Below are 26,308 nucleotides of genomic sequence, written 5' to 3'. Positions count from 1 at the left end.
GAAAGCATTTTTGTGCCTTTTTTCAAAGCAAGACATATTAGCTTGGGTGTCACAGAAATAACATGGATAAAAGCAGATGTTCCTACATGGCCTCATGAGCTAAAGGATACAACCTATCTGGCAGCCATCTTAACTGTCTGATCTGTGGGTAGAGTGCCCATTGTTCTGTAGCGATTGCTGCTCATCATGGGCACATTCTTAGCCCTACAACAGAAGGCATCAGATGATTAATTGCTTTGGGGGTACTTTGCTTTTAGCAGAGCTATCTCGCACATATCGGATAGTGATATTATCCCGAATGGTAAACAATTTGGGAGTAACCCCGTTGTCCATGAACGCAGGTGGTCTGAATGGTGTGAACACTCAGACTTTTCATAAAAAGGAGCAATTTTGTTCTGTAGCCCCTCAGTGTTAAAAGGTCCCGAGAGAGCCGATGGGCCCTTTTAATCTGCCCAGGGATTTCATAGTTACCTGTTCTTTCTTTGCCTTCAAGGCACTGCCAACTGGCTTGCCCAATAGATTCTGTTGATCAACAGCAATGTTTGAGCGTTGACATTCTCCTGCCTTACATTGGGGTCATCTAATTGGGCAATAGGGATGTGGGGGGCAGATAGTTCCCTTTACTAGGGAAGAGGCCCTGCCCTAGTGCTGTGCCTCCAACCAGTCCAGGCCGCCCTGATCTAGGATCCTGCCATTGCAAGCCATAGGAAGAGCACTAGGACCCCCCCTGTGGATTGACCAGCTACCACCTGGACTACCTTGCTGCACCAATCACTGTCCAGAGTTCAGACGTGGGCCTTTGCTAGTTGAAGTCTTCTAGAGCATATGCAGCTCTCGAGCACGAAGAGAGGTCTTGCAGTACCTGCTTGTTTGTCTCCACCATGAGAGTGGCTTTCTGCCGCCTGATCGTTGTGTTATTTGCAGTCTCCCACTTGCATAATGTACTAGGGATCTCCTGAGGTAGTTAGCATGATGTGGTGTTTTCGTCCTGCCAGGGATGACCAACTCTCCAGTTACTGGAACCCTCTCACTAAAGCTCGAAGCGAGAGACAAGCCGGATCCAAATTCACATGCCAAAAGTTACCTACGCCCCAGCAATTCCTGGACCCCTCTAACGGAAGCAACACATAGTGGGCCCATCAGATCCAGAAGCCTCAGAAATGGTTTCAGACTTAATCAAAGTACACAGGGTGAGTTTACAAACCAGTTTCTACTGTGTAGCTGTAGGGTTGTGATGCGCAAGATGTACCCCTGCAGGGACCAAAATGCTGCTTCCAGGAGGAAGGGGGACGGTATTGTCCAGCAAAGCCCGCTCAATGGGCAAAAGCACTGGCGGGCCCAGAGTCGGATCCAAGATGGCAGCCTGCCTGGCAGGCTCCGCCACGTGCCGCTCCACGACTTGGGTGGGAGGGCGCAAAGGCCCTGAGCCAAGAGGCCTCAGACACGAGAGGATACGGCTTGGGTCTTGCACCCGAAGCAGACATCTACCTCAGAGAGCCCACTGGTAGGTGTGGAGCCCTCAGCCAGATGACCAGTAGTTGTAACTCCCCAATGACTGCCTCAGAGGAGCTCCACTAGGCTGGGAGCCCTTGGCACCTATGCCAGTAGCAGTGCTGGATCTAGCCGAGGAACAACTTTTAGAGGTGGTACTCGTCAATCCCTTACCGCCTGGGGTAGAAGAGGACAAGCCTGATCATCTGTACGAGGACAACCTGGTAGGAGGTCCCTGGATCCAGCAGCTTTGGAGCCGGTAGCCTATAAGGCCTCTTGTCTGTCCCAGCGCCGGTATCCTTAAAGGCCTCGGCCTGCCAGAATATGAATGCGAGGAACCCTGATCCATGCAAACACTTGGGAAGGAGTCTGTGCTGTGGAGCCGTGCTGAACAGAGGTCTTATGTTGTCTTGATGAGAGGTCCCGGAGACTTAGTGCTTAAGTGTTAGGGAGAATTTCTCATAAATGTGTTAATTCCATTCACCTTATAGACCCCCAGCAACTTTGCTGGATTTTTGAGGACTTGATTATTTTACCTGGAAAAAGTGTGAGCCTCCCCCCCCCCCCTTAACAACCCCCCCCCCCCCCCCAACTCTTTCACGTATTGTGATGCCTTTTTTACATTCGTGTTCTTGGATTATGGAGTTTTAGATAACCCCATAGGCATCATCGTTTCATGTGTGTCACACGGCACCCTCAGTGCAGTGACACAGGGGTGTCTGTTAGACTTCACACAGGTTTAACAACCTTCTCTGGGATAAACTACTGTTTCCCAGTGAATGTAAAGTGAAATTGACTTTACTAGTCTACAAATTCTGAGACCCAGCACACACCATTTTAGAATGGAGTGCTGAAGGGGTTACACAGTATCCCCTGTGTATAAATACTCATGTAGCAGTCAAATACTACCCTTTGCTATTGAAAAAGCTGGTGGCAGTGGTTTTACAAAGAACTACCATGATTTTTCCCCACCGCGAACACCGGTAGCTAAAAATCATGAGAGCCATGTTTTTCAAGATGGCGCCTTAAACCCCTTTGTTTAAACAGGTCCCGTTTTCTTTTTTCATCGTTTCTATTTCAAACGGTCCTTCTAGTGTGTGTCTGCGCACCAAACCAGGTTTGGTCCCTTTGTTCGTGTGCCTTTGGCGGGCTTCAGGACTGAAGATTGCTTCTGAATGTCTGGGGTGGGCAGGAAGGCGAGGGAGGTGCCCAAACTCCCTGTCCTTGGTCTCCTAGGAGACCCAAATGCACTCTGGCGTGATTGGCTGGCTGGCTAACTGTCTGGCAAGGACAGCCACCCTGCTGGGCGAGTGACAGCTAGGCTGGAATGAAAGGGACAAAACTGTTTAAAACGCAAGTCTCTAGGACTGCAAAGCAGAGTCGACCACTGGAAAGAAAGAACCGAAGACGAGCTGGAAGAGGACGGCTGCTGCAACTCTTGGACCGTTGGTTGGCCCCATGAAGCCCTGCTGCAGGTCTGAATTGCCAAAATCCATTCGACAGAGAAGCTCTTTCAAGGACGGCTTCTCCTTTTGAGTTGGTGGGACCAATCAACTCATAAGACACTTGGATACCAGACTCAAGGGTGGTTAGGATTAACCAGAGGGAGGGACACCAGTTTTTGTTCTTGAATCTACAGCTACTGGAAACTGAAGCGACTCCATCTTGTTTGCTTTCTTCAACGATCCTGTGCACTGCAGGAGTCCCCCGATGTCTGGCCTCTTGTCTCCACGACTGACGCTCAGGAACAGCGAGATCTGCAGGACGTGCCAGGAACCACGACTTCAGCAGCATTTGTTTCTTCATACAAAGGTACTGTGCTAACCCGATTGAGCGAACGCCACTCTCGCGGTGAAAGTTAGTGAAACTTTCCCAACTTGCAGGTCTAATCGGCTTGTGACCCGACATATGATTCTTTTTTGCCTAAACTACTTCTAAGAACTTTCGCAAAGACTTTACCATTTGATACCAGAACTGCTCTTTCCTATCCAGAACACTAGCCCATTGACTTTGGCCTGGCCTATTGACTTGAACTCTTCTGGTGAACTGAAACTATCTGCACTGTCTAAAAAGTAAATATGATCTATTCTACTTAACTTGTGCCTTTTGCTCCTTTCTAAGTAAATGAACTGCCTTTTGGCTCCTATTTCAGGGGAGCTCACCGTCTCAAAACCTTAGAATTATGTATTGAAGCGTATTGGTTTATAGTAGTAAGTCGTCTTCTGCTAGTGAAATGTTTTCTAAATGATTGTTTAATAAATTACTAAGTGTTTTTACAAAGAAACCTTGAGTGTGTCTACTTGAACCACTGATTGAAAGTCCTCTGTGTAACTACTTGTGCTGCTCACATTCACTCTTGAGATAAGCCTGGCTGCTCAGCTCGTCACCAAAAACTATGTGGTACAGACTTATACCAAAGGTTGGTTTGGCTAACACCTGTAGTCCTAATTGCGTGTAGTGGTCCCAGAGGTTACTGCCTGCAATTCTGCCCAACATTAAGGTGGAGAGGGGGAGACGTGTGGAATCTCTCCCTCCACCACGACAAACGATTCTTCAATGCCCTGTGACCGAAAGCGATGCAGTCTGCACATGAGTCCCAGCGGTGGTCAGGCCCCAAACACTTGAGACAGAGTGCATCGGGATCGGAGGCCGGGAACGTACGGTTGCAAGAGGCACACCTTGTCGTGAGGTGTTAGGGAGAATTCTCATTCTATGGCTAATTTCCCTTTCCTAGAGAGTCCCCCAGCAGCTTTGCTGGATTTGAAGGGTTTGCTTCTTTTTGCCTGCTAAGAGTGACACTCTTTTTTTCCCCACTCTTGGGCATTTTTGCTACGTGCGTTCTAGGCTATTTTCGTGTTTAATGTCTATGGGATTTTCTCAAACCCATAGGAACCATCTTTATTCACATGTGTTACACAGCACCCTCAGTGCTGTGACACAGGGGTGTCATAGCAACCCCCAAACAGACTCCATACCGTGGAACTGACTACTGTCTCCCAGGGCATGTAAAGCCCAATTGACTTTACTAGTCAATTTCTATGAACTAAACCAGTGCAACCCATCTTACTATGGAGGTACTGGAAAGGTTTAATAGTTTTTCCCTTATGTTAATTCGAGAGGGCACCGTACAGTCCCTCTCTCAAATGTTTCTGGCTGGTGGCAGTGGTTACTACCATAAATATTCAACTGTGAATATTTTCCTATGGGATTTTCCCATAGTTCCAGGCTACCACTTTTTCTGACAGCTTCTAACATACTGCCGGTGCATTTTAATATCAACTCCGGTAGGTTTTATTTATATATTACATCTAAAAAATGTCATTTACAATCAGTTAAAAGTCTGTTTATTTCCGTTCAGAATTTTATTACTGTAATAAGACGTTAATCTTGTCGTCCTCAAGAGGTTAGCCCATCTTTCTTCCGTTGTCATTTGTTTGTGGGATATTCCGAAGAAGTCTCTATATAAGTCTTTTAAGAGCTGGGCAGACCATGATCAAGTGAAAAAGTGTTTCTCGCATATTTATCTCTTTACAGAAGCGGAAATCAGAAGACTTATCTAATTTATCTGTCATGGTTAGATAATCGCGGGTCGGTAGAATATTGAAGCGGAAGCGCAAAAAGAGATCCCGGATGTTACGATCTAGAAAATGTTTCAAATAGCAATGTAGTTCACGTAAGGCCCTTATTTCAATTTCACATTGAAGATGACGTTTATATTTTCTTTGTTCGTCTACCATTTTTATCCAGTCATTGATCCGAATTTTTTGCTTCGCATGGTGGTCTATTTATCAGCATTTCTTCAGTGATTTCTTCAGTTAGCATTTGTTTAATCTCAGAAGTCCACTTGGAAAGAGCTCTAATTTGAAAAGCTTGTTTCTTTTCTTTGAGAATCTCCAATGATGGTATTTTATCTTCTGAGATTAATTTCCTGTGAAGATCCATTTTCTTCCAGAGAACTATAGATTGTATAGACTGGAGGTCTAATTCATATCGGATTCTTGGCATCGGGAATGATTTGGGCAAAGCTAATGTTTTCCTCCAGAATATCGCCTCATAGCGGCACCATTTTATTGTTTCTTGATTGATCAGTGATTCACTGGCACAGGTCAGGATTGGTATTCCTTTGTTTGTACAATGTAATCGTAGCTTTTATTGTATATGTCCCATATTTTAGGTGAAAGAATCGACCATGCCTCGCAAGTGATCTGGCTTTCCCCTCGATGTGATCTTTTCATTCAAAGAGGGGTTAATCAGGGCATCCAGATATTTTATCACCTTAGTTATCATGATCTCTTTATTTTCTAGATGTATCTTTAGGTTGCATTGGTTCTTATTTTTTTGAGAGGAGAGTTTCATTACACTAGTTTTGTTGATATTTATTTGCAACTCGTTTACGATCGTGTAGATTTGTGCTTTATCTAGGGTTTTTTGAAGGCCTGTCACCGTTTTATCGAAGATGATATCATAGGCGTAAATTAAAGTTTGAATGGGCTCATTATTAATCTTTGGAGGATTTGCTGCTTCATTTTGAATCTTTTCCCTGAAGTCCCAAGTATACAAGTTGTGTAGACAAGCAGCCAAGGGGCACCCTTGTTTCACACCATTCCAGGTTGGAATCAGGTTTGTCACCATACCATCGTTCGTTAACCGCACTTGAATAGAGGTGTTACAATACAATTGCTTTACTGGGTTCAAGATGGAAAAAGGACAGCCCCATGATGTTAGTTTAGTCCAAAGTTTTTGTCTTTTAACAGAGTCGAAGGCCATCTTCAGATCTATAAAGATGGCATATATTTGTTGGGCTTTGGCCATTGCTTTGTATTTTATCATGTTCAATAGCAAGAGATTCACATTGGTTCCTATTTTGGTGACAAAACCAGTGTCTTTTTTTCTAGCTTGCCGTTTTCTACTGCCCAGATGTTGAGTTTTTTTGCAAGGAAGCCCACAAATAGTTTCCCTAGAGGGTCCAGGAGTGCTATAGGCCTATAGTTAGCTGGGTTTTTTCAGTCTCCTGCCTTGAAAATTGGAATAAGAATAGCTATTGTCCAAGAGCGTGGAATTTCTTTTACCTTTCCGATGAGCTGAAGAAGGAGATTGAAGAAGGTAGCCCATTCTTCTGGAGCTGCTTTGAGATCAATGTTCGATAGTCCATCAGGACCGGGGGCTCGCGAAGGATTGAGGGCTATGATGGTGTTTAATATCTTCTATTTCCCAGGCAATATTTCTATATAACTTTTGCTTTCGCTCCCTTGCGAGAAATTACTAGAGTATCCATTGTGTGTGATTTTCACTGTGCCGTTTGGCTCAGTTTGTGTATATTTTTCTTTGACTTATTTTTACTTGCTTGATGACTGTGATAAATGTGTTTTACTAGAAGTTTATAAAATAAATATATCTACTTTTTAATACAAAGCTTTGGTCAGTGTTTCCTTGTGCCATAGTACTGTAGGCCTATTGTGTAAACCCTGGATACTGCTCATCACCCTCTTGAGATAGGTCTGACTGCTCAGCCACAGCAACCAACTAAATCTTTGTGGTACAGACTGATCCCAAAGGGGATTTATTGCTCTCACCTGTAGTCTTAATCTTCTGTAGTGCTCCCTAACGGAACTGCACAGGATTCTGCCTAACATGAGGCACTGAAGTGAAATAAGAATTGAAAAAACAAACATGGTTCAAATGGAAAGCAAAAAAAAGTGGTTTCTGGGCTGGCTTCCAGGTTCAACACTGGAAAAAAGGTGTTGAGGCTTGCAGGGTGGGGCTTCTGCGAGGCCTTCCAACGCTCGAGGCCACGTTCCCATGCGCTATGTGAATTAAGGACGGGTAACACCATTAACCTCACCAACCACAAACGTGGTGGACGATGTGTTGGGTCTGAGGATTACCGCAAACAAAACAATAAGTTGCAGTTCAACCCTTGCTATGAACAGAAGGTGTGAAGAGTCGGGAATGAAACTCTAATACAAGTTAGCCATGATTTTTGGTTAAATACTTTTATTGAAAATAAAAGGGGTTTTGAAAATGCCTCCCTGACCCGGCTGTACGAGGAATTACTCTTAACCAAAACCTAAGGATATTTTGTGCCAGAATGTCCAAAACAAAAACTGTCCCATGTCTAAAGTCATATTCTAAACCCCACACTATAAACTACATTTTAAGGTGAAGATGGATGTCTTTAACCTTGGAGTGGTTTACAAAAGTGTTCATAAAGTAGGAATAAATGGCTCCAACACAAAAGATTCTTCCACTAGAGCGTGGTTCCTTTCCCCCGGATTCCTCTCTACTCTCGGATGTTTCATAAACAGTGCATTGTGCCTTTCTTGGCCAACACAGACACAACACTGACCGGTCTTGTAATTGTCTCTCTTTCTGGACACTTGATATACTTTTCTGCCAGGGTTTGACTCCTTTTCTTCTGGTATTTCTTCTCAGGGCTTTTTACCCATTGATTAACGCATTCCTTTTCCTAGTCCTGATGTTTCTTTTCAGGACTTCTTGTAGTCGCATAGTTGTAGTTGCCTGGTATACTCCCAGCCAGGACTTGTATTCACACACTTGTCAGGGTTTTGCTTGTAGTTCAAGCCCCCTTTAACAATAAGTCCTTTCGTTCTGTTGAGCTCAGTGGCTTTGTTTACACTTTCATTCGGCTTGGCTGCAATACACCCCAGTGTCCCAGCTGTCTCTGGGAGGACTCATTCCCCATTCATCAAAAAGAGGATGAGTAGATGTACTACAATAGCACATGCAGGTATTGGATATGGGAGGGTTATTTTCTAGCATGTCTCACCCAATGAAGCCATTATATCGCAACAGAGGTTGTCTCCCCCCCTGCACCCCCCCACCATGTGATCATCACTCATATAGCTGCCTCCAGGGTCAGCATCAGGTAGCAGTTGCCATCCCCTGGCCACATGGAAGGAGGTCACCGCCGGGGAATCAGTGATGACTTCACAAAGGCCTCTCATCAACTACTCGCCTGGACAGGAGTTACTGATCAAGCATCCTATAAAGCCTACGGTCATATAGGATAAATCAACAGGTCATTACAGAAGTGTTTAAGAAATTAGTGAGTCACTTTTTAGTGGAACTGGGTCACCCACTAAGGGGACCACCACGGTACTCCACATACATAGACTGCAGCTTGCTTAGGCCTACTTGTATTTACTAACTCCAGCTTTGACAAATTGGTGTCAACAGAATACGTACCAAAAGCTGCAGGGTGCCCGACAAAATCCGGTCTCGTACCAAGACAGGGGTCAACAAGATAATGGACTTTGGGGTGATTGAGCTTTTTTCTGCTCCATAGTGCAGTCCAGTGCTTCTGTTAGCAAAAGCAGGATCTAAAACTTCAAATTGTATGTGGCTTATAGGGCTCTGAATGCAGTCACCAAGATAGATGCTCAATCCCTGTTCCCCAACTCCACAAACTGATTGGCATGCAGGCATGCTTAGTGCTGCTAATACTACAGTACCTTTGACCACACCAGTGGACATTGACACACATTGCTGAAGGAGTGTGCCAAGGACGAAAATGCATTTTCCTATCACAAAAGGTCTATGCCAATTCCACGTAATGCTTTTTGGGTCAATGCATCGTCCTGCCAGGTTTTACAGGCTGACAAGTCATTTCTGAATGTGTTGTTAGAAGACATTTGAATGGAATACCTTGATGACATTGCAGTCTTTAGCTTCACGAGAGGAACACCTGGACACTCAGGCGAATGCTGCAGGTCCACCGGACCATAAAGGCATACAAGTGGTCTACCTTGGTCACAAGTTTTGTGGGAGCAAGATTCAGGCTCTGCCTAGCAAAGTAAAATTGTAAAAGAATGGAAAACATCCACCCTGCCCTCCACTAACCAAAAGGTAGGGAGGGCTTCCTTCGGTAAAACAGGAATTTCATGGCAGACTATACGACCATAGGTGTTCTTCCAGGGGGGCACACAAGTATTGGGGTAACCATTGGTATGGTGGGATTGAGTGTACTCCTACAATTCTTTTTTAATTCCAAAGGTGCTTTTATAAAAACATTTCATCAACCTGTTGGCTTTGTCAATGCTTGTGTGGAAGAACTTTTGAGAAATCTGCACCCTACTCCGGAACCCTGCCTGTTGAGGCATGAGGTCTACTTATCGGATGGGGAAGGGCTGCTGCAGTCCAGTGTCTGCGTAATACTTATAATGCAGAGTTTATGGTTTATGTTTAAATGCTTTGTTTCTCACTTTACTTGCTACAGTTTCATTGCTTTATTGGATTGAAGAACAAGTTACTGTCTTACCTGGTAACGTTCTTTCGATGGGATGGTCTGACGACGTATTCCTCATCTATGACAGGTAATCACCACAGCTGTGCTGATTCGGAAAATGTTCGGCGCCTGCATCATGCGTCAATGACTTCGATACGCAGTCCTCGAGGACCTCCGTCGAGTCGACGTCATCGGATGTTATAAGTAGGACACAACGCCCGTAGCCTCAGTTGTAGTTTTTTCCCCCAGAACGTGTGGCACCAATCTTCTGCCAGTATGACTACAAAGCCTTGCGGAAACGTAAGCTGCAATCGCATAAGAAAGTCTTTAGCTGGGCAGGTAGGGAGCGATATGGAATAAGTCGTCGGACCATCCCATCGAAAGAACGTTACCAGTTAAGAGAGTAACTTGTTCTTCGAGGGGATTGGGTCCTCCAACGTATTCCATATCTATGACAGACTCCCAAAGCAGTACCAATGCAAGGAGGAGGGAAAAGAATTTAGAATATAGACATTTAGAATGCCCATTTAGAATGCCCAATTAAATTGCAGAGTAAAGGATCGCCTTGCCAAAGGCCAGATCCTGTCCATGGATAGAATCTAGGGAGCAGTGTCACACAAAGGTATGGACTGAAGCCCATGTGGCTGCTTCACAGATATTACGAATAGGAACACCCCTCTGCAGGGCACTAGAGGCAGCCATACCCCTAGTAGAATGGGCCCGTAAGCCTACCAGAGGGTCCTTACCCACCAAGCGGTAACATTAAGAAATTGCCAAGGTAATCCATCTAGACAAAGTCTGCTTAGTAACAGCTTGTCCCAAAGGCCTTCCAGCGTAACCTATAAAGAGCTGATCGTCAACTCTGACCCGGGACATGCGTGAAATGTAGAAGCTTAAAGCTCTCCTAGGATCCAACCTATGGAGCCTCTCCTCGTCCTTACCAGGATGCAGAGGAGGATAATATGCCGGAAGAATGACCTTCTGGCTTAAATGAAATTCTAACACCACTTTCGGAAGAAAGGAAGGACGAACCCTAAGGACAACCCTGTCCTTATGAAACACCATGAAGGGTGGCTTAACAGAAAGTGCCTGCAACTCACTCACTCTGCGAGCGGAAGTAACCGCAACTAAAAATACAGTTTTAAGGGTTAACAGTCTCAAAGGACAAGAATGTAAAGGCTCAAATGTTTAGAACAAGGTTCAAATCCCAACCGGGCACCTGGAAAGGTGACGGTGGAAACACATTAGTGAGCCCTTTCAGAAACTGAGAAATTAAAGGAATTTTGAAATAAGAACACTCCTCAGACAAGCACTTAAACATGGACAGCGCTGCCAGGTAACCTTTAATGGTGCCCACTTGCAGGCCCTTGTGGGCTAACGAAAGCAAAAAAAAAGACATAACCACAGGATTGTCGCATGAAAAAGGATCCACATTCTTAACCCTGCACCAGTCACAGAACTTTCTCCAACGGCACAGGGACTTTGTTGCAGGCCTTCTGGCCGAAAGCAACACCTCCATCACGTTTTAAGGGAGGTCCCAATCCTTATACCTCAACCTTTCAGAATCCAAGCGTGAAGGTTGAGGGATCTGACCTCTGGATGGACAACCTGAACCCCCCCCCCCTTCCCGTGAGAGCAGATCGTCTCGGTAGGGAAGACAGCGTGGAGGGCAGATGCACAAGTCGAGAAGGTCCGGTTACCACGTTCTACGGGTCCGTGCCGGAGCAATGAGGATCATCTGGGAACCAAACCTCCGCAGCAATTGCAGGATGACAGGGACTGGAGGAAACGCTTACAGCAGTGGGCAGGACCACTCCACCACGAACGCGTACCCTAAGGCTCCTCTTAGAGGAAATTCCCGCGAGCAGAACCTTTCGCAATTCCGGTTGGCACTGGAGGTGAAGAGATCCACTTGTGGGGTCCCCCAAAGGGCAAAAATCCCCAGGAGAATCTCCTGAGCCAGCTCGCACTTGTGAGAGATCGCGCTCTGCCTGCTCAGAGCGTCCGCTGTCTCATTTTCATGTCCGGCCAGATGAACTGCTGAGATCGAAATTTCTTGCTGGATGGCCCAGAACCAGAGCTGCATCACCTCCCTGCACAGAAGAAGTGACCCTGCCCCCCCACCCCCTTTTTGTTGAGGTAGTGCATGGCCACTGTGTTGTCCGTTAGAATAAGGACATTCTTCCCTCGCACAGTCAGCAGAAAAGCCTTCAGGGCAAGCCTGACGGCCCTAAGCTCCAACAGATTGATATGGAGTCTGGACTCCAATAGAGACCAACGACCGCTGACTGTCAACTTGTTGGCATGAGCTCCCCATCCCGTGAGGGATGCGTCCGTCACGATAGTCACCTCCGGCCAGGGTAGCCAAAATGGAGCCCCCTTCATCAGATTGCCTTTGACGGCCCACCACAGAAGGTCCTGGGCGACCGAGGGCGGAACCTGAACGGGGTCCGACATCCTGCCGGAGGACTGTGACCACTGCATCTTGGGAGCCCATTCCAGAGATCTCATCCGCAACCTGGCCTTTGGCACCAGAAGAATGCAGGATGCCATGAGGCCGAGCAACCTCAAGAACTCGAACGCCGGGAGACTCTGGGCATGTTGAAACTTGTGCACCATCTGCAGAATGTGATGAGCCCTCACCTGGGAAGGGAACCACTGCCTCAGGGACGTGTCGAGCACTGCTCCGATGTACTGGAGGCGCTGAGTTGGCGTCAAGTGGGACTTCTTTAAATTGAGGGAGAAGCCCAGCTTGTGTTCGGAGTGGCAGGTGACTGACAGATGATCCAGGACTTGCTCGGGAGAGCGCACCCTTATCAACCAATCGTCCAGGTAGGGGTAGACGCGAAACCCCCCTTTCCTGAGATACGCTGCCTCCACCACCATGAGCTTGGTGAAAACCCTCGGGCGGAGGTCAAACCGAACGGCAGGACGCGAAACTGAAAGTGCGAGTCGCCAACCGCGAACCTCAGGTACTTCTTATGCTTGGGATGGATCGGCACATTAAAGTAAGCGTCCTTAAGGTCGAGAGACACCAACCAGTCCTGAAGTTGAAGGGCCTGGAGGACGTGAGAGAGAGTAACCACCTTGAACTTGTCCTTCCTGAGGAGCTTGTTCAAACCATGATGGGTCTCAATCCTCCGTCTTTCTTCGAAATCAAAAAATAAGGGGTATACCATCCCTTGTTCCTCTCCGCTACAGGCACCAGTTCTATGGTGCCTTTCTCCAGCAGGGATTTGATTTCCTGCGCAAGGAGCGGATCCGGACACTTCAAAGGAAGATTCCCTGGTGGATTGTCGTGAGGCCTCTGCCGGAAAGGAAGACAGTAGCCTTGGGCGATGATCTCCAGAACCCGCACATCTGAAGTAATGGCACGCCATTCTACAAGATGCTACGCCAGCCTTCCCCCAACCGGCGAACCATGGGACATGGCCTCATGACTGAGCTGAAGCGGCTGCAGCATTGCCCGAGGGTAAAGAGGCAACTGCCCGAGCGGCCTTGGCACCTCAAGTACCTTGTTTTCCACCTCTGGTACTCCTACGGTGGCCCCTTTGACTTGCAGCTCCCCTCGATCTACCAAAGGAAGAGTAGTATCGAAAGGAACCTCCCCTCGATTGCTGTCCCAGGACGAGAAGGCAGAGGTTGGCGAACTGCAGCGCTCAACGACTTCGCTGCAGCTTTGGAGGTCTGCAACCTCTCAAGGCTCTCGTCAGCCTTGATGCCAAAAAGATGTTCACCATCAAAGGGCATGTTGAGAAGTCAGGCTTGATCAGGAGCAAACCCAGACTTCCGCAACTATGCAAATCTGCGCATTACGGTGCTCGCCGCCATGGACCGGCTGACTCAATCTGCCATGTCCAGACCCGACTGAACGGATTCACACATGGCTTCCTTGCCATCCTGAACAAGAGCAAGAAAGCCATCCCGTTCCTCCCCTTCGGGAATATGTTCAGCCGCCAAAGAGACAATTCCACAGAGTATGAGTGAAACGTGCTAAGGCACACACGGAGTTGGCTGCCTGTAAAGCCATACCCCCTGAAATAAACACTTTCTTCGCCCACCCATCAAAACGTTTGTCGTCCCTATCAGGAGGGATGGTAGGATACGACACCCGGTTTTTGCCGGGGCCGTAGCTGCCTGTACCACCAAACCCTCTGGAGTGGGGTACGTAGTCAAATAGCTGGGGTCGCTACTAGCTCACTGAAGAATTGCTCACTGCCGGGAGACTCTCCGGAGCAATCCAAGCCACTGCCACCCTTCTTTCCAAGGCCATATGGAATGGCGGAACCGGGTCAGTTGGTGGACCTTGGTCAAGGATATCCGTCAGGTCATCCTGCAGAAAATCCGCTGGTGGTGCTGACCACCCCAAGTATTCTGCCACCCTCGACATAAGGCGCCGGTACGAGGACTCGGCATGCGTGCCAGGCTCAGGCCTACCGAACTCAACCTCCGGAGAGCTGTCCAGACTGAACAGACATGAGTTTGTCAGGAACCATACCTTCATCAGACCCCTCATCCACCTCAGATGTAATCCAGAGGCTGGAATAAATCCCTGGATGAGGGCACAGAAAAAGGCTCAAATAGGCCTTACTGACTACTGCAGGGCCTTTCTCTGAGCTTCCACTGGTCTCCGGGGTACCTCCGATAAAGCCTCCTCTTAAGGCATTGACAGAATCGACGTCGAGCGTGGCGCCGAAGGCATCGACACAGGCCTCGAGGGCAGAGCCCCGAGCGTGTTCGACAGCCCGGGCGGTGATGGCGTTGACGGCTTCCTCGGAGGCGGAGCCTCGAGAGAGTCCTCAGACGGCCTCGATGTCTTCTTCGAAGACCTCACAGTCTCCGGCGGTCTCGAGGGCATTGAGGACCGGGACCTGGAGCAGGCATGGCCAGAGCAAGCCACCTTGTCCGACCGGGAACTCTAAGGTGCCCGGTGATTGCGATGACCGCTCGAGCCCGCAGTCGTGCGATCAGCGTCTCTAGCACGTTCCCTGCCGGCGTCTTTCGATGGCACGGACAGAACGGAGCCCTGGGACTGAAAAATCGCCATCATCTCCTTACGAAATAAATCCCATTCCGCAGGAGTGTAATGCTTGTTGGGACAAGCAACCCGCCGACAGGCGGAGTCCTCAGACGAGGACGGGGAAGGCGACCAGTGGCGGCACTTCCGTGAGTGCCTCGAAGAGGCAGAGGAATGGCGGGACCCACTCCGGGACCGAGACCCCCTGGACTTACGCCAACGATGCGGAGAGTCGCCCCTCGAATCGTCAGTCGAAAGCCCAGTGGATTTCGACTTCCGGAGCTTGGACACCTTACCGACAGAAAACTTCTTCTTACACTCCTGCAAGGCCTTCGATGTTAACGACTGGTTGAAGTGTGTGGAATAATATATGCTCGAGTTTTAACCGTTTTGTGTTTAAGGCCTAATGAATTTGTATATTTATACACTGGTGTGGCTCTTATACCGGATTGTTTTCATTTTTGGTTTACTGGTCCTGTACACTACAACCCCCCCTTCCCCCCCCACCCCCAATGCCCCCTGAAGACTGCCTTTCGGCCCAGCTTACATTCCCACGATTGAATTTGGCTAGACTGAAGTATCAATTGTCGTGCTCACAGGCTAGGATGGCTTAACCAGGGTTGGTCGTCAAAATCCATCTGAACAATAAGCAAAGCTTATAGTCACGAGGGACATGCACACTTATGGAGCGTAGCACATAAAGGAGCTCTTGAGAGGAATCAGCTTACAGAAAATAAGTTAAGTGCATGTAGATGGAGGAAATTGGCACAGAGTATTTTGGGAGTTGGAAATTTGCAGGAACCACAAACAATCTAGTCTTCTGCAGCTAATTTGTGCTACAAATGTATTTAAAAATAAATAAGGAAAGGCTTCTACTAAAGTACTGGAGTAAGACAATGACAATCAGTACTAGTCGTTGAATGGATTGGCTAGACAATTAGGAAGCATAACTGAGGACACAAAATATGGTTGCACCGTTGGACTCATTTTCTAGCAGTGGTTCAAGTTTGGGAACTGTTTACAAGATTGCAATTCCCTCCCTATGGCATGGATAGACATTGTACAAGAGTACAAAACAGGAAGGCAATGGTTTACAAATAAATCTCTGGGACAACTTAATCAGCTTACAAAATTGTTGGAAACAGCTTACCAATCAGAAATTAACAGTTGAAGACAAATCCAGGTTTTATAAATGCAGTAACATTACCTCAACTGATGGCAGGATTCGAAACTGACGAATTAACTTGATCAAAGTGAACTCAAACAAGCAACACATTGAACTGGATCAGTATGGCAAGCAAAACAAATGGTTTGAAACTTCTATGCAAAATAGCAGAATGCTGTCACATAAGCGATTTTATAATCGGTCCTTACCTTGATTGTGGTGCCGATATCTGTGTCTGTAAAGCGAGAATTGGAGTGGCTTCACGGCTGTTTCCACTTTGCGAGAATACAGATTTTGTTCCAGGATGGCCAATTCTGGCAATAGTCTGCATGCGACAAAATTTCTACAGGTTTGTTATTAAATAACCGTGTACACAGAACAACTGCAAAAGAAGAAAATGCAATGCGTGTACATTGAAAACCACTCAATCCCATGTCCGGGAAGCACTTTGAAAATGGCTCAATCAGGTCTAGATTGTCTCCCATCTATGAACCTTATAGAAACCTCCCTAACAATGCTAATAATCAAACTATTACCCGGTCTAAGAACCCCTCTTCTTCACTAATGCAAACCACCAATGCCATTGACCGAACTCCTTCCAAAAATCACACTTCCCGAAATACCCTCTCACACAAAACTTTGCTAACTGCCAACCCTGACAGTACCTTAATGCTAACAGGGTCCCTCATTAGCTCCATATCAGTGGTAGCCCATGCTACTGAAATAGCAGACATCTTGAACAATGACAATCTCGATCTATTGGCCATAACCGAGACTTGGCTACATGAGACCTCAGGACCAACTCTCATGCTAGCAGTACCTGAAAACTACCAAATCATTAGAGTGGACCGACCTAATGCCAGAGATGGTGGCCTAGCCATCATCTTCAAAACAACCCACCCTATTAGACTTGCCACCTCAGCTCCCCTTACATCCTGTGAAGTACTCACCGCCAAATTGCCCCTCTCCAACTATCGCACTCTAACCATCCATCTGATATATAGACCCTCTGGGCCACTAGGCACCTTTGGAGACGACCTAACCAGTCTTCGAACCGACAACACTAAAGATCACTCGCAAACATTACTATTGGGAGATTTCAATCTAGGCTTTAATGATACCGACAACAAACATACTGAATCTATTGCAGCCTTACTAAATGACTACAGTCTTACGCAAAAAGGTCCTTTCCCCAACGCACATCAAAAGGAAGGACCCTTGACCGGGTATCCGAACTAAACTGCAACATCAACATTACCGATATTGTCCCACAATCTTGGACACATCACTTAATAAATTTCTCTGCAGCATTAGACCTCCTCAGCCCGAAGTCTAATAACATGGCACCGGCTCTGCCTACCAGACGTAAGAAGGATATTACTGCTGAAAAACGTACCCCTCTTCTCCTTCCTGCCATCTCTGGAATGGAAAGCAACAACCAAGACGCATTGGTAAATACCTTCAATAATGCTATGACTAAGGCACTGGACATGATTGCTCCAGTCAAACTGCGCGAAGCTAGGCAAGTAGCGCACATGAATGCCTGTTTCACTCCCCAACTCAAATCCCTAAGATCACAAATAAGGAAACTCCAGTCTATTTGGCGTCACTCCCACTCTGAAAATAACAAAAATAATCTAACGGAATTTGCAAAAAGTACAAAAAAGAAATAACCAAAGCTAAAAAGAACACCTTCAATGACAGGATTGAGAAAGCTAAATCTAACACTAAAGAATTATTCTCCATCCTCCGTGAACTAGAATCCCCAATCCAACCGGTAGACAATGCCTCAAAGGATAAAGCATGGTGTACTAACATACAAAATGCTCTTATCGAATAAAATCTCGTCCCTACAATGTAAAATTGCAACAAAACAAAAAAGGCCTCATTACCATTCACTGACCAACAAACCAGTCAACCCTCGGTGACTAAGACAACCACACCCTTTAGATTCAAGACCATCTCCATAATTGATACAGAAAAAATAATACTTTCCCTCAAACTTAATTGTAAAGGCGATACGTGCCCAGCACAGATAATAAAGGATGCAGCTAGAGACCTAGCCCCCTTTATCTCTAAGCTGATAAACTCCTCATTCAAAACCAATACAGTACCAGCCAATCTTAAAGAATCATGGGTCCTCCCGTTTCTTAAAAAACAAACACTGGACCCTACTATCCCCACCAATTACAGACCCATCACCACTGTGCCATTTCTACTTTAAATTCTAGATAGAGCTGCTTACATACAAATCTAGGACTATCTGGAAACCAACCACCTACTTGGCTCACGACAATCGGGCTTCCGCCCTCTCCATGGCACTGAAACAGCACTGTTAGACCGTAAGACACAAATTGAAGAACTAAAGGATAATGGAAAAATAGCCTTGCTACTTCGACTGGAATTGTCGGCAGCGTTCGACCTGGTGGATCATGCAGTGTTATGCAACCACCTCCAATCTGCCACCAACTTCACCAAAGATGCTATAGCTTGGGTTCAATCCTTCTTAGCTAACCGGACCATGAGAGTCTTCTCTAATTCAGCCTCGGCCGACCCTATCAAAATAACCTGCGGGGTCCCACAAGGCTCCTGCGTCTCCCCTACTATGTATAATATCTTCACCAAGCCTTTGTTCGACAAGTTGGACAGACTGGGTGTCACCTACACTAACTATGCAGACACTACTCAGATCCTCATACCCCTTTCAGGCAACTTCGAGGCAGACTCAGCCTTGGTGAACAAGATATACACCCTCATGACAAAAAACCAGTTACTAATCCTAGGTTCAACATTGATAACAACCCTAACAAGGTGATGTCTGTAGTTAAAACTTTAGGATTCTACTTGGACTCCTCCCTCACTCTCAAAAAACAAGTCAACTCCCTCGCCTCATCCACAACTTATACTTGCAAACTCATCAGAGCTTCCAGAACATACCGCTCGAGAGCTAGCTGCACCACACTAGCCAATGCTCTTATGTCAATATTACATTACTGTAATGCCCTGTACTCGGGAGCCACTAAATATATTAGATAAAATTCAAAGACTGCAGAATAACGCCCTGAGGGCAGTATTGAACATCCCTTACAGAGAGCATATTACTGAATTCAGGAAAGAGGCTAACTGGCTGAAAATAACGGACAGAATTCTCCTCAAAACAGCATCCCTCACTTCCAAATGCCTGAATAACCTAGCATCTCCATATCTAATGGGCATAATTACTAGGAGAACTGCTACCCATCCCACGAGATCTGCCAACTCATCTATGTTGAAGATTTCCAGGTTCAAACGCTCGACAGCGGGAGGAACCAGCTTCCCTGTTAAAGCGGCACAATGTTGGAAGAAATTACCAGCTGACCTTCGACTAGAACAACCCTACACTAAATTCAGACATAACATACTCAATTGGTTACACACTAATGACACCTGACGATTTACACTCCATCTCCGGCCCTTACATGACCTTTGCTTCTGCCAAATCACACTGTACCTTGGTTAACCATGCTCGCATGATTGTCTGCTTTGTCATACTTGTATGCACCATGAATATACAATGACGTAGACATGTAAGGTTGTATATACATGTGTATATGTATGTGCGCATATACAGATACTCATGTTAATGCTTCCTTGACTTACCAAGACTATTGCTATGTACTTGATGTATCTCATATTTTGTTCCTATTGGAATCACCTGCTCTATGTATTGATTTTTGCACTGTAACTAAGCTTTTAAGATTGCTTATTTCTGTTGCGCCTGTCTACCTAAGGGTCTGGTGTGCATTACCAAACAAATAAATAAACAAACCTTTTAAAGCACTTTTCTTCATCCAGCAAAGTAGAATTAGAAAGGTCTCATAGCATTAGGTTGCAATGCATGCACACCATAATTGCACACCATAATTGCACTTTCTTAGAGGTTGAAGGTTGCTTGCACAGTTGGGACCTTTTATTTACATGCATAAATCAGCCAACTTAGAGTACTATATTCTTGGAGTCTGCAAAATGAAAGAGGGGTGGCAGGGATGAACTGCCGCATAGAATGGCTGTGAGATGGGCTTCACCAAGGCCTAACTTTAAACCTTTTCAACCCACAATACAATGGTTTGAAAACACAGGTTAAATGAATCGCAACTTTGCAATTGCAAATACATTATATTCTAAGTGTTGGAGACATTTTTCAGTTTTGCAACCTTCCTTTATTGATTCCAAAAGGTTTCTTACTTTGCTTCCAATCTTCTCTATTACGGGGACAAGTAGGAAGGTTCCAGTAATGATTCTCACTTGGGTTCCACTCTTCACTTTTACTGGGACACGCATGATTCACATAATCAATTAGATTAGTTACCTTACCGGGTCTCCCACTGTCCCAGTTACCTCCGTTGCTTGGGGATAGAGTCACTGGGTCGGTCTGCAGGACAGGAAACTTCTCATGCTGTGAGGTTGGCTTCGCTCTTCTCTCCTCGCTCTTTCTCTCTGCACCTAGACCGCAATGCGGAAGGGTCTGTGGTCTCGGTGTTGTTCAGGGACAGTCCACTGCATCTGTCATGCCAACACTCCATGTTCAGCTTCTTCATTGGGGGTCCCTTTCCAGAGTTTCTCTGGCTTCTATCAATTCTTGTGTCACAAGCAAGCTGTCTTCGCCTGCACTTGTCGGCTTCTCTCAGCTTTCACATGAGCACAGGATTGAAACTCCCAGGCTTCCTTTCCTTCTACAGCTCCTACTCTGAGTTGTAGCTTGGCCTTCCCCAGCAGAGCATCAGAGTCTTTTCTCTCTGTTGCTAGAGTGTTCTGTATTCCTGGCGCACTCTTCTTAGTATTGGCAATACAAGTTTCTTCATAGTGAACTAGTGGTCTTATATCACAATAACAGTAGCTTGTTCTTCTAGGCTTGTGTTGTAAATGAGTAGTGAGTAACATAGGAAGTTCCTCTTTGAACCGGGAGTCTGTCCCCAAAAAGGGGGGAGGATCTCCTGGTGAGGTCCTGCTAGCGTCTACCCCTAGGGAGGCTATTGCGTGTAGCAGGCTCATCTACCAAGCCTCACAAGGAAAGGCTCTCCCCTAGGGAGAAGTGACTGAATCCCACGATTCATTACAGGTATGAGGTCTATTTTAGTCTCCAAGGCTACTCCCATTTACTTCAGTCAGTGTTTTCAATTTGTAAAACCCCCTTCTGTAAAATATTACAGGGATTCTGTGCCCACTTTTCTTTTTGTCTAGTAACATTTGTGGTACATTTTACATGTGCGCAGAACAGGCTGTAGACCGTGAACAGTGTTTTACCCTTCTTTCCAGTACACTAATGTGCATCACCTTTTTTACTGCAATGCCATTTTCAGTACCATGTATTCAAAAGGGCTGCTTTTTGTGGTTCAAAGCCTGTATTTTGTGCAGCCTTTTATTGGCAGTCCTGCCTTCGGGCAGAATCTCTCAAATAAGGTAATGCACTTTTGCAGGATACAGCCTTAGATTTCTGGACAGTGCTTAGTGTGCCTGGAACTGGGATGGGCAGTCTGATTCCGACCCACACTTTTGCCGGTAAATACTGATGCTGGGTAGATGTGCAGCAGTAGGATGTCCACAATGGGATAGCCACTATCTGTGTAAATGGTACAAATACTTCCCCATTGTTAGGGTTAGTAGCCCTCAGCCCAAACTCTGGATAAGAGGGGGTTTGGAGCCATTATGGACGTCCCCCACTGGAACCAAGATCTGTAGAAAGATACTGAAAAGAAGAGTCCAAGAACTGCTCCTGAGGGGACAACCACTGCCAAAGCCAACCACCAGAGAATCAGTGGACCATCTTCAGCAACCAGGGAAACCTTTAGCAAGTGCTTTCCTCCTTCAGAAAAGTTGGCCTAAGCAGTCTCATGCCCCGCACGGCTGTTCTGCCATCGTTGCACTTTGGAAGAGTCCCTGAAAAATCCTGGGGGTTCACCATCCAGTGAAAGGGCATCATCTCTGCACCAGGCACCGTCTCCCCTGTACGACACACTGGACAGATCCTGGCCTTGTAGCTCAGGAAACTCATTGCATGAAGTAGCTGCTCTCTACTTGAAAGTGGGGCCTGCCCTGAGGCTATGTTTTAATGCTGCAAGATTCAAGCCAGTCTGATCCCAGTTGAATCACCATGTCAACTCACCTCGCCCGCAGGGTTGGGGTCGGTGGCAGGCATCAGCACCCTTCATGGCATTGGTCGTTGTTCAAAGTTATCAGAGCAGCTGGACAATTCCTGGATAAACTTTTGCTTCAGGAGATCAGAATGGCCACTACCAGACACAAACTGAACCCAGAGAATTACTTTGCACATGAGGACCTAGACCAGAGGAGTGAGCAGATGGCCACCACTTTTCCCAATTACCCTGGGGAGGCAGTTTTATGAATCTGAATTCGGGTCAGTGTGTACTGTAACAAATCCTTGGATATCGTCCCTTCTTCCCTGCAGGAAGCCCCGTCCTATGAGGCCGGGGAGATGAAGTCAATGCCAGATAGTCCCTCTGGGAGTGGTACTCAGTGGGTGGATCTCATGGGGAGAGATCCACCTTATGGGACTATGGACAGCTCCCCGGGAAGAATACGCTATGCCCCAAACATAAACCCCCCGCCCCCACCTCCCTCATCCTCCTACCCCATAGAGAGTCACATAATCCTACACACTTGCATGTACCTCTGTACGGTTGCATGTACCACTGTACAGAAGATCTTACCTTCCTAAAAAATACGGTGACGAGGAAGCATATGAACTACCTATGTTACTCATACGGAGAAACTGGGACTAAGATGATAACTAATAACCCAATTGAAGAGAACCTCAGTGCCAGGACAAAGAAGAGGTGCAGAGTAATAAAGAATACCCTGCCGAACACAGATCAGCAATCTACACAACAAGGGCAATCGGTAAGTCAGAGGAACAGAAAAAGGGAAGGAGGACTAAAGAGAGTGTCAATCCCTGCACAGAAGGACCTACTGGTTAAAGAATCTTACCGCAGAAGCTGGTCCTGCAGCTGCTGACTGGGACGTACCTGGGGAAGTTACGGTGTCCCTACCTACTCCAGAAAGGACAGAGGAACCGAATGCCGGAAGAGTTTTCTAGCGCAGAAAACAGCATGACCGGTACGCACAGCCCAGCGGCTTCCAGTAAGTGCTGGGGACCCGCAAATGGAAACGCGCAAACAAGAAACAAAGAAGAAATACAGAGGGCGCTAGAGAGCCGCCCAAGATGGCTGCTCACTAGAGAGCTCCGCACCGATCCCGAGAAAGATCCTGATAAAATAGCTTTATTCTCCCCTGAATCCCCCCCCCCCCCCATCTGCCTCGATCACACACCCCATGTCTCTAACGGCTGGCAGATACCAACTTCATCGCCGTCCGCCATTATCCTGGTCAACACAACAGCGACAGGGACGAGTGCCTCAGCTGCAGGGTGTCCGACCCTCCAGCATCATCCTCACCCGAGCGACCGTCCCCGGATTCAATCAAGGAGCGGGCTGCCAGGCGGGGTGAGCGGCGCCCGGGCCCCTTGGAGGTGGCGCCCGCGACAGGCCCGAAATCCACGGACCAAGATTGGCAGGGGCGGCTGAGAACCTGCCCGGCCCACCTGTGCCATCGCCCTTCCGGCTGGTCGGGGGGCTGACGCTTGCATCCAGCCTACAGAGCCCTCCAGACCCAGCTGGAGAGTGAGGGAATGCATCTGAACACACCATCATCACTAGGTAGGAGAGACGCCCCCCCGGCCGCCCCGCCCCAGGTCTCTTGCCCGAACCCGTGGGAGAGGCATTCCGCAGACCTCAGACTCCTTGAACTGCTAACGGCCCCAACCACAGACCATCTCTAGCAAACGATCAGGCGGGAGGCCTACGCGGCTGCCCCACCCAGGCCGTCCGGGCCCGGCCGTGAAAGTGCTTTAAAACTCACAAACTCTCCAGCCTTCTAGATCTACACGGCCCGGGCCCCACCATCTCCAAAACGCCCTGCCGCCGGAGGCCCCGAGCGCGGTCAAGCGACCAAAGGACATAGCGGGAAAACTCTTTGCTGGGGCCCACGCCGCGCTGCGACAACTCCTCAGCAGCGGCGACCTCGAGGAGGGCCTCTGCTGTTATTCTGTAACCCGACAACGGGACACGTCGACCACAGCGCCACACAACTGTCACCCAAGCCAGACGAGTGGGCCCTTTCCCGCCACACCCAACAAAGTCGGGAATCCATACCAGCATGGGCAAAACGGACAAATCGCTGCGAAAATTGATGTTTGAAACCGGGGCCATAGCTAAAACTCCCAAGCAGTCGAATCGAGAGATAGCGCCATCACCAAGCATGGAACAAGAAATCGAGCCAATGCCCCCCCCAATCTCTCGACATACGAGAAATACTGCTCGATCTCAAAACAGGCATAGGCAAGCTCGATGCCAAAATTGACACCCTCTCATCCAAAGTCGACTTAATACAACACTGCCTTGATAAACACGGCGAGAGGCTTGACACCGTTGAACAGAGGGTCTCCGATCTGGAAGACAACTCCACGTCCCTGTCCTCCAAAGTGTCCTCATTAGAACGCCAAGTAAAAGAAATTGTCGCCAAAAATGAAGACTTGGAAGGGCGCAGTCGCCGCAACATTAGACTGGTGGGGATCAGAGAGCACTTTGCCTTTGATACTGTCAACCATACCATCCTGCTCAACCGTCTCCGTGATAACCTCGGTATCACTGGTCAGGCTCTGACGTGGCTGACCTCTTTCCTCTCAAATCGACCCTCCCAGGTCCAACTGGGGTCTTTCCTCTCTGACATCTTCTTCTCTACCTGTGGTGTCCCCCAGGGATCTAACCTCTCTCCCTGGCTGTTCAACCAGTATCTGGCACTTCTCGCCCACCACATCGCCGCTCTCTGCCCCTACTTTCAGTGCTATGCGGATGATACTCAACTCATTTTCAGGCTACCCTCGGCCTCCTCTTCTCCTTCCCTCATCTCTGACTGTCTTTCTGCTATCCAGGAATGGTGTGCCGCCAACGACCTCTGCCTTAATGCCAGTAAGACTGAGATTCTACTCATCGGCACTCCCACTCCCTCCTTCCCTGCTGCTCTCTGGCCGGCCTCTCTGGGCCCTCTTCCTGCTCCTACCTGCAAGGCAAAAAACCTTGGGGTCATCTTCGACTCCACACTCTCCTTCTCTCCTCACATATCCGACGTATCTAAGAAGTCACACTACCAGCTACACCTCCTCAGAGGTATCCTTCCTTTCCTCTCCTTCCCCCAGAAGCTCACTGTCTCTAGAGCCCTGGTTCTCTCTAAGCTGGACTACTTTAACAGCCTCTATCTTAATCTGCCCGCCTCTACTCTCCGCCCTTTGCAACTCATCCAGAACAGGACTGCAAGACTTGTCCTTGGCCTCAAGCCCAGGGACCGTATCTCTCCAGGACTGAAATCACTACACTGGCTCCCAGTGACTGCAAGGATCAAATTCAAAACCCTCTGCATTGTCCACAAGGCCGTCTGGGGCCTTGGGCCAAAATACCTTCAACTCTCTCTTCCTAAATATCTTCCTTCTCGAGCTCTTCGCTCATCCGCCTCCAACTCCCTCAGGGTCAGCCGCTTCTCCAAACGAGTTTGGGGCAGATCTCTTTCCACTGCAGGGGCCTCCCTCTGGAACAGCCTTCCTACCTCCCTGAAACTTGAGGAGAACCACCTCCGGTTCCGGAAGCACCTCAAAACCTTCCTCTTTGCCTCCGTTTTCTCTCCCCCTCTCCCCTGCTAATACTACTGAAACTGCACTGAATCTGCAACTGGGCCATTCACCGTTCTCGGCCCAGCCACTCTCCCCTGCAATGCCTCCACGGCAACCCCTGCACTACGGGACTGTGTCTGTATCCATACAGCCCCCATTCCCAGCACTTGTCTGCACTTACCTCGCACTTGCCACCAGCTGGCCCTTGTTATTTATCCTGTATGCTGTATGCTAATAACCCTGTACTGCACTTTCCCCTCTCCCTTTCCCCCATGCACTTTTCCCTTCCCCTCTACCCTTGCACTTACGCGATCTGAATGACACCTGGCCTAGTAAGATCGTTGTCTGTCTCCCCTTGTTTCCCCCCCCCCCCCTGCCTCGTCGCGCCTTGAAACACTTGTGTATAGGCGCGTTACAAATGCCTTATCTTATCATATCATATATAACAAAATCCTGCAAAAATGGAAGACTTCGTGGAACGATTATGCAAAGATATCTTTGGAACAACCACCTTCTCGCCACTGTTTGTGGTTGAAAGAGCTCATAGGATCCCAACCATCCGCCCAATTCCAGGATCGGCACCTCGCCCCTTAATTGCCAAACTACTGAATTTCAGAGACTGCGATATAATACTCAGGTTGGCCTGGGACAAAGGTGACATTCAATTCGATG

At 47.6% G+C, this 26,308-nt stretch overlaps 1 protein-coding gene across 2 annotated transcripts in view; it reads right to left on the bottom strand.

Moving 5' to 3' along the window:
* CDC27 (cell division cycle 27) overlaps positions 1-26,308 on the bottom strand; it is a 1,618,725-nt gene that overhangs the window by 959,601 nt on the left and 632,816 nt on the right. The window contains exon 9 of one of the 2 annotated variants that reach the window (XM_069634092.1): positions 16,128-16,261. In XM_069634092.1, coding sequence (XP_069490193.1) covers positions 16,128-16,261 — 134 coding nt within the window. The remainder of the gene's footprint in view (positions 1-16,127; positions 16,262-26,308) is intronic. The other variant, XM_069634093.1, reaches the window with a different exon arrangement.

Source organism: Ambystoma mexicanum, chromosome 13, assembly GCF_040938575.1.
Source record: "Ambystoma mexicanum isolate Mex_15411 chromosome 13, UKY_AmexF1_1, whole genome shotgun sequence".
Taxonomy (NCBI): domain Eukaryota; kingdom Metazoa; phylum Chordata; class Amphibia; order Caudata; family Ambystomatidae; genus Ambystoma; species Ambystoma mexicanum.
The sequence above is the reverse complement of the archived record's forward strand: the minus strand, read 5'-3'. Positions and strand labels throughout refer to the sequence as shown.